General features: G+C 40.0%; 1 protein-coding gene across 2 annotated transcripts in view; it reads right to left on the reverse strand.

The window, feature by feature from the left end:
• The window catches only part of NPHP3 (nephrocystin 3), a 43,321-nt gene extending 34,402 nt beyond the window's left edge, over positions 1-8,919 (reverse strand). The window contains exons 1-6 of one of the 2 annotated variants that reach the window (XM_041734176.1): positions 8,455-8,917; positions 6,572-6,697; positions 5,857-6,007; positions 3,090-3,242; positions 1,940-2,073; positions 267-427 (exon numbers count right to left, since the gene is read on the reverse strand). In XM_041734176.1, the coding sequence (XP_041590110.1) occupies positions 267-427; positions 1,940-2,073; positions 3,090-3,242; positions 5,857-6,007; positions 6,572-6,697; positions 8,455-8,850 (1,121 nt within the window). In that variant the 5' untranslated portion in view covers positions 8,851-8,917. Of the gene's footprint in view, positions 1-266; positions 428-1,939; positions 2,074-3,089; positions 3,243-5,856; positions 6,008-6,571; positions 6,698-8,454 lie in introns of both variants that reach the window. The other variant, XM_041734177.1, reaches the window with a different exon arrangement.
• Positions 8,920-9,293: the final 374 nt, after the last annotated feature.

Genomic DNA, 9,293 nt, shown 5'->3' on the forward strand with positions numbered 1-9,293 from the left:
TGGAGACCCAGGATTGAGTCCCACATCGGGCTCCCGGTGCATGGAGCCTGCTTCTCCCTCTGCCTGTGTCTCTGCCTCTCTCTCTCTCTCTCTCTCTGTGACTATCATGAATAAATAAATAAATAATTAAATTTAAAAAAAAAAAAGAATTCTATTTTGAAAATAAGTTTTAAAAAAAGAATACTATTGACTTATTTTTGAAGTTCATTTGGCAATCTCAATTCTATTTACAATTCCCATAATGAGTGACAGAATTTTCAGCTTACCTTGGTAAAGTTAAATGAATGAATAAAATAACTAATGAACTCTTCTCAATTTCCCATTTTCTTACAGCAAGGTATTTATTTTCAATATCTATTGGAAAATATATAGCATGGAAAAAATATCCCATTGTCTCACACATTCTTTTAAGTTTAGGTGAATAGTCCTAAAAAGAAATTAAAACAAAACAAATGAAAACTTAATAAAAACACAGCTTATTTAACTAAAAATCAAATCAGCTTCATACTAAAAATGAAAAATCATGTTTCAGAACAGGTTATGTTATATTTTTTTTATTTAAAATTAAAAAATATATATTATCATACATTAAAGAAAATAGAAAATCTTTTTAAGAAAATCTTTAAGAAAAAAGGCAAAGTTCCCTTAAAACAAAATTAATAAGGGCTTAGTAACGTGGCTGTTTCCCTAGCTCAGAAAAGGATTTATTTCATAATAAAGCCTAAAACAATGAAGAAAAATATTAGGCTACTTTTCTTTGGTATTTATTATTGTTATTACTGTAACAAATGATTTCTGCTTTATTGTTACAAAGAGTGGAAAACATATATCCATGAGTCTATATAGTAAAAACTGTCCACCATGATATATTAGAACATTAAAGCAAACAGGTATAAATTTAAAATATGTTGGTCTGTAACAAATTAGGTTACTAAGTAATGATGACTTATTATTATGCAATAAATGAGTAAATCCCTCAACATCGGTTTGGTAATAACCTACATCAGTTAGTGACTATAAACTTTGGTTTTCAAAATACTTTATCTTTTTACCAAAACTGTATAATATCAGGAAAGAACGCTAAATAGATTCATTACTCAATACCCTGGAAGATGTTAATAGAGCAGGTTATCACATGTTACATGCAGATTTATTGCAAATGCAGTTAGAAGAGTAGTCGGCAAACTTTTTAGGTAAAAGGCAAATATTCTTACAAATTAGTAATAGCTTAACAACTTGGATGTTTTGGTAGAGGTCTCTGGGATCCATTTAGTCTCTGCTGTAATTTATTCTGCTGTTGTAGTGTGAAGCAGTCATAGTATATAAATGAATAAGCCTACTTGTGTTCCAATAAAACTTTATTTATAGACACTAAAATTTGAATTTAATACAATTTTCACAGGTCACAAAACATTCTTCTTCTTTGGATTTTTTTTTCAACTATTTAAAAAAGTAGAAAGCAATCTCAGCTCTGGGTCATACAACAGGCTTCAGGCCAGGTCTGGCCCACAGACTGTAGTATGCCTACCTCTGCTTCAGGTTAACTCCAATGGCTGCCTTGAAAAATTAAAAACCATGGTAAGGATTAAATTTTGTTAAGACTTTAAACAGAGTCAAGTGTAAATCTGGCAGATATTAACTAAAGCAGGCACTATCAAAAAAAACAATAAAGCAGGCACTATCAACATAGGTCTTCACACTGTGGAGAACGTATAATAAAGCATTCAAAAGCATAACATTCCAAGGACTAAATTTGAATATACTGATAAAGCTGAGCAAGATTTTCTCTTAAGAAAAGCTTTAAATTCTTCCTACTTTTTAAGACATATAATCTAATAGGTAGTAAGCTACTTGGTTTAGATGTAGTAGTATCAGAAATAGGACACTATACTGACTTGTCCTTTAAATCAGTGAATACAGAATCTATAAATGTCCTCACCTTAAGGAAAAGATCCACTTCAGGTTGGGTTTCATCTGTATAAATAAGGTAACATCTGACAGCGTTACTCCACAGAGAATGTGAAAACAAGGGAGTAACTTGTAATAAACTAGCTACAGCAATATCCCAGTCATCTGAAAATAAAATTTATCGTAAGTTCATGAAAAAAACATCACCAGAAAAACATCTGACAGGATGAGTTTTTTAAAAGTCTGAAAAAACATAGCAGGCAATGTAGAATGGAATGTGATCTCACTTGTGACTAATGACACAGTTTCTGGAATAGCATATTAGAAGGCAAACAGTTCTCAAACCTCAAATTTTATTGTGGGGCATAAAGCAATCAATGTTGACTGTGGTCCATGCTGGGGTACTGCTGGTTCCAGTCAAATATCATGAACCTATTTTACATGAGCTATTCAATGAGTCTGCAACTTCAGGAGAGCCTACACCCCTAGGCTGGCCTATAGTGTTACACAATTATTCTTGAGGTATATTAAGTCAAAAAGAAAGTTTAAGAGTGGCATAAAATGAAGTGCTGTTTAGTGAGAAAGAACATTTTAAGACATTTGGCTAATCCAAAAGGCATAATTTAAAAATGTTTTTCATTTTGCTTAGACAATTTTGCAGTTTTAAGAAAAAAGAGTGGGGCTACTCTAACACTCAGATCTGCACTGGTATCCAAATTCTAAATAAATCTTTGAGCTATTTTAGACACCAAATTATATAATGAAAATATTCCTTTGAGTAAGGATACTACATCATATAACTGAGGTTTTATATTCTATTCTGCAACCTTCTCCAACCTTGAACAGCATCAAAGATGCAGAGGGAAAGACCAAAACTACTGTTTTTCAGTTAATCTACAACAGACTCTCACTAAGCAATGGCAACACCTAGAATTCAGACCAGAAGCTAAGTTTTTAGAACCTGATTGGCCAGTCTGGCTGGAGAGCGCCATCTGATCCTGATGGGAATCATATAATTTAATCAGTCCTGGTCAGTGACAGCACCAGTACATACTGGTTTGGCAGTAGAAGACACCCAGAATAAAAATCTCATGCCCTGCTGATGGTCTTTCTCCTAGCACACACAAGATCATAGTACATGAACAGTCACTACCAAGGTAGCTGGCAAATGGCATGTTTACCTTTGTTGACATTTGCAAAGGGTCCTTCCACATCTATGGAACTATGGGCAAATTCAGGGCCTCTGAAGGACTGCTGGAGCTGGATCATACTCCCTATGGAAGGTTCACTTCCCAAGGCTCCTCCAGTCCAATACTCACATTGGGTTCCAGCAGCTGTAAATGCAAGAGATTTCATCTTGTTTAAACCAAATTACCGAATTTTCAGAAAACTGCCTCATATACTAAACATGATTTCTAATTTTAAAAAATGCTATAACATTATAAATACAACAAATATTCAATCTTTAATGATTTTGTAAATACTTTGTCACCAATTTCTGGCAAATTCTAAGGTGCTGGTTAACATAATTCTGATTATCATCTCAAATTCAGAGGGGATTAAAAAGAGAAAAATGAAAAGAAATAAAGAATATAATAACCAAAGGAACTATAACAACAGAGGCAGTTAAAAATATCCCCATACAAAAATTCTAAACAACATTTTTAACTTTATGGTTTAGGTATCATCATAAAATTGGAAGAAGAGAATTTCAAAGGAAGATCATTACTAGCACACCTATAATTAAGATTGGTAATTCGTTTGGATATAAGCTAAGGATGTAAAAAGTATAACCTCTTTAACCGCCCAGAGTAACAAAATTAACATCGGAGTCAACAGGTACTTACAAAAATCCTGATTTTTTTTTTAAGATTTACTATTTATTTATTTGAGAAAGAGAGAGAGAGAGAGAGCTTGCACATGCTTGTGCACCTGTGAGTAGGGAGAGGGGCAGAGGGAAAGTGAGAGAAGCAGACTCCCTGCTGAGCATGGAGTCACACATGGCACTTGATTCCAGGACCCTGTGATCATGACCTGAGCTAAAATCAAAAGTACAATGCTTAACTAAGCCACCGAGTCGCCCCTTGATTTTTTTTTTTAATAATTTGTATTTGTCAGAATATCTACATGGAATCCTTTTTTTTTAAGATTATTTATTCATTTATTCATTAGAGACACACAGAAAGAGGCAGAGACATAGGCAGAGGGAGAAGCATGCAGGGAGCCTGACATGGCACTTGATCCCCAGACCCTGGATCAGGCCCTGAGCCAAAGAGAGACATTTAACCACTGAGCCACTCAGGTGTCCCTCTACATGGCATCCTTGACTAAGTATGAGTATATTGTAACGGGCTCAATCTTTGGCAAAAATAAGATTATCCGTAAGTCTTTAAATGTGAAATGAGTGATGTTCCCTCAAGCATTCTTTCTTCATGTTTAAATCAAAATATGGAAACAAGGAAATATTACCTTGTTCTTATTAATTTGCCAAGGCAATTACAATATAATAGTTTCAAAACACTGTACATTTTAACATATGTCATCACTAATATAACCACTAAGACTAATGTGGGGGCATAAGAGCCTCCTATTCTCCACTCAAAGCCAATAACAATCACTTCATTTTTTTTTCCCCCTTAAAGTCAGTAATAAAAATCTTTAGATGCTGGTCAGATTCCAATGGGTTCTAAAATGCAAATTAAGAGGCAATTATCAGATGCCATATTTCACTTCAAAATCAGTTTGTAAGATAAAATGCACAGGGCACCTGAGTGGTTCAGTCTGTTAAGCATTGGACTCTCGATTTTGGCTCAGGTCATGATCTCAGGGTCATGAGATCAAGCCCTAAGTTGTGCTCCAGGCTGAACATGGGACCTGCTTAAGATTCTCTTTCCTTCTGCCCCTTCCTCCCCACTCACATGCTCACATGCTCTTTCTCAAAAAAAACAAAATGCAGTTTCCTATAAATTAGAGAGTGACAGCAATTTTCCCACTGTATCTACAATAGAATCTTTTTCATTTTTCAGTATCAATCACAGTTTATTAATATTTTCTTGGAACATGGTAGACCCTTTCATTCTAGGACTCCAGGTTTTTCTTTATTTCTAGAAAAAAATGTTTTGTATGTTTAATTATAAAATAAAAGCTTTTTGAATAGTTTATGAAACTACTGGAAGCCACTCAGCAAAATATCATGCAGATATTTATTCTAATGGACAGTTGCAAAGAATATATCATTACATGGAAAAGTAATGTGACAGAGACTATGAACTGTCTTCAATATCCATCCTTCCTTTCTTCCTTTAGTAATAGAATTTCAAACTTAGGTGACTCTCCTAATTATTACACTTTCCACTCTTTCTACCTGTAGTTCTGGCCAATGGGGTTTGAGGAGTAATATGTATACCTTTCAGATTGTGCTTTCAAGGAGAGGAACGTATTCCCATCCTTCCTCCCTCGGCTAAAATGTAGATGTCATGGTGAGACCTGGAGGAGCTATCTTTTTTTTTTTTTTTAATATTTATTTATTTATTTATTCATGAGAGACACAGACTGAGAGAGGCAGAGATACAAGCAGAGGGAGAAGCAGGCTCCTTGCAGGGAGCCCAATACGGGACTCCATCCCCGATCCCAGGATTAGGACCTAAATCGAAGGCAGGCGTGCAACCCCTGAGCCACCCAGCCGTCCCTGGAGAAGCTGTCTTTCACCAGGAAGAGAAATGCTATCGGGAGAGGCTGGTGGGGCAATGAGACAGAAGGAAACCCGCCTCCTAACAATGTCATGGACTTTACAGAAAATTGCTGTTATAACAGCTGAGAAAGGAGGAGAAAGTGCAACTCTATTTATAAAGAGCAACCACTTATAACTAAAAGGATTCAAAGCTGGCTCTACGATATCATCACACTTATATTGAAGGCTCAAATATTATACATAGGAAGCAAATTTACCAGTAACATCTGTACAGTTGTCATCTGAATCAGACTCTCCAGGATCAAATACTTGGATGCCCTGAGCCTGGAGCCTCTGAAGTTTGCTCTCCAACTCTCTCTTAGCCCTCAGTAAGTCCTGAATTTCATTTTCTTTGGTCTCCCTAAAAATCTTTAAAAGACAAATGTTAATTTTGAAACCTTTTCTATCATCAGAGGACTGTGTCATCAACTCTTAACAGAAAAATCTTTCATTCATAAAACCAACATTCATTTAGTCCCTGATCTTTTTTGTAGGATAAATAGCCCAAGTACCTTACTGTTTTGTAACTGAAACCCACTGGAATTTGGGCAGGAGCCCTGTCTGTGGCATGGGGCTGTCTTGTGCACTGGTGATGTTTAGCAAATTTGCCCCTTCCCATTAGATGCCAGTAATGCCTTCCCATACAAAATATCTCCAAATATTTCCAAATGCCTTTCCTTCCATACGGAAATATTTTTCTTCCCCCTCCCCCCAAAGCCCTATTGCAATGCTCACTTTTTTACTTTCTCCTTGAAGTGATCTCAAGTTTACCAGGTCCAACACAAAAATGTAAGAAGTGTTCTACTCTATTCTTAGAACCTTCAAGACTTCTACATCATTCACTTCTATTTATTCATGCAGCATTATATAAACTTTTAAAATATGTTCTTTTTATTCTATTTCACTTTGGGGGTAAAAACGTAAGGAATTTACCTTGAATTGCCTTTTCACTTTATCTCTATCATGTTCAAATGTCGCTGCCCTCTCCATTGCTTGGTATTTTGCTTCTAAAGCACTTTCCTTTTCCCGAAGTATTTTCTGGTAAGTTTTTTGAAGGGCCTGAAATAATTGACCTTGTTATTTCTAACAAAAATAGTATTCCTCTCAAATTTTACATGATCTTACTACATATTACATATATATCTTAGAATTGTAACAATCTACTATTATCAATAACTACATATTGCCATTTTATTCAAACATGTAATAAAAAATGCAAATATGCTTGAACTGTAGTAAGTGAAGACATTTCAACATTAAACTTAATTGAAATTAATATTTTTTCTTTGAAATCTTAATCTTTTCTTAATCTTCCCTATGCCTCACTTTTCCCATCTGTAATAGAACAAAAAGTATAATTTGTAAGGCTTAACTTGAAGGATAATTAATTCTGCATGACTATGCACTCCTTGGCTCCATGTCTTTTTTATTTTGCTATCCCCAGAACCCTCTTGGTGCCAGATACATTGAAGGCCTCCAGTAAATATCTAACTAAATGGATTAAATAAATACAGAAGAGTTTCTTTAGTGCCTAGATATGTGAGAAAAGAATCAAAAGGGGTACATAAAAAAGGGAGTGGGGCAGGTAAGTTAAGAAATCAGTTTAGGCCCCAAGAGAATGTTCACTCAAATTAAAATGCTGGGCGTTCTCTACTCAACTTTCAAAACTACTACATAGGGTACGAGGAGGAACCTGAGACTGTGACATTTGTCAGCCCTTAACAGCACTCTGCCCTGGTTGATCCAGCCTTCTTTCCTATCTCCATCTCACAGTCATTTCCAATGTGCAGTGTCCACTGGACAATGGCTTGGGTGCATGAAATCAGGTATTGGAGATGTGTTAAGTCCATTTTACACATGCAAGTTGCATCAAGACTGCCCAGTAGAAAAATTGGTAAGACCACAAGTAGACTGCTGACAAGGAGTTCTTCCCTGATAACAGTGCTAATTATACAATAGCTAGTGGGGGTGAAGGTGGCTAGAATGCCTCTTCTAGGATGAAAAAGGCTCTCATCAGAAAAATCGGCCTGAGATATTTATTCAATTTCTACTGTGATGAGCCCAGGAACACGGGGTGTCTAGAAGTTTCTTCCACAGTTAACAAAACAGTAAAACCACAACCCTCATAGAGGCCCAAAACTGAGGGCGCAAAGTCTTACAACTGTGCTCACAGAAAAGCAACCTTTTGATTTATATACTATTTTGATGAGTCAAAATACATCTGCTACAGGGAGCTATGCAATCACTGATTTTTGAGTAATCAAATGGATTAAGGGAATTTGACTACATCTAGGGAATGTTTTCAACCACGGCAGTTTAAGATGGTCAAAATCAGGTTTCCGTAAAAATTCACTTCAACTACTAAAACTCAAAAGCTTCATGGAAAGAAACTGAGAGGTATGTAAAATTTAAAGGTGGGGGGGGGGCGAGGAGTGAAGTTAAAAAATCCTAGGGAAAGTCTGATGAGTTGCTTCGACAGGGGTCACCAAAGTCTTGTGTGTCCGTGTGCTCTGGGTTGACCTACTCGCCCTGGAGTCCCCTGCACACTGGCATTTGCTGCTTCAGGGCACTTTCAAGCTAATTGCTCCAAAGTGAATGAATGAACCAGAAACAGAAGAGGAGCGGGGTTAGTTAAGGAATCAGTTTAGACCCCAAGAGGCTATGTCCCCTCCAATTAAAACGCAGAGCCGTTCCTACTCAACTTTCAAGACTGTTTGGCTTGGAGAGGGGATAGGATGGACGCAGGACCGGGTCAGCGTCCAGACGCGCCCAGTGGGCGAGCGCGCGTGCGCGGACCTCCCCCGGCCCGGCCGTACCTGCAGCTCCGCCCGCAGCCGCTTGTTCTCCGTGTCCAGCTTGGCCTCGCGGCGGCCCATGGACAACAACTCCTGGTTCTTGCTGACCCGGAAGATCTCGTACTCCTTCTTGAGCCGCTCGTATTCGGCTGCCGCGTACTCCAGCTCCGGCACCGATGAACCCGTAGACTTAAAGCTCGCCCCCAGCAGCCCGCCTCCTCCCGCCCCGCGGGTCAGCGACCCGGGCCCGGCCCCCGCCGCCGCCGCCGCCCCCCCGCGGCGGAACGAGCTGCGCAGCAGGCGGGCCTTGGGCTTCACCTCTACCGGGATCTCGCAGGCCTCGCCGCCGCCCGCCCCATAAGTGTCCTCGATCACCTCCCCGCCTGCGGGGCTCACTAGCGACGAGGCGGTCCCCATCACGCTCGTGGCCGCCCCCACTACCCAGCGGGGGACCGGGAGGGGGCGGATCGCCGCAAAAGAGACGGGGCGGGGCAAGTAGGGGCGGGGCGGGGCGGGATGGATGGGGCGGGGCAGCAGCACGGGGCGGGAAGGAGCGCAAGGAGGGCGGGGCGAGCGGCGGGAGACGGGTGGGGCGGGGCAGAGAGCTCAAGGGGGCGGGGCGGGGCGATGGGGCGGGGCACCAGGACGCGGCGGGAAAGAGCGCAAGGGGCGGGGCGGAGCGCAAGGAGGGCGGGGCGAGCGGCGGGAGACGGATCTCAAGGGGGCGAGAGCTCAAGGGGGCGGTGCGGTGAGGCGGGGCACCAGGACCCGGCGGGAAAGAGAGCAAGGAGGGCGGGGCGGGATGGATGGGGCGGGGCGGGGCGGAGCGTAAAGAGGCGGGGCGAGCGGCGTGTGACGGG

This window comes from Vulpes lagopus, chromosome 19, assembly GCF_018345385.1.
Source record: "Vulpes lagopus strain Blue_001 chromosome 19, ASM1834538v1, whole genome shotgun sequence".
Taxonomy (NCBI): Eukaryota; Metazoa; Chordata; class Mammalia; order Carnivora; family Canidae; genus Vulpes; species Vulpes lagopus.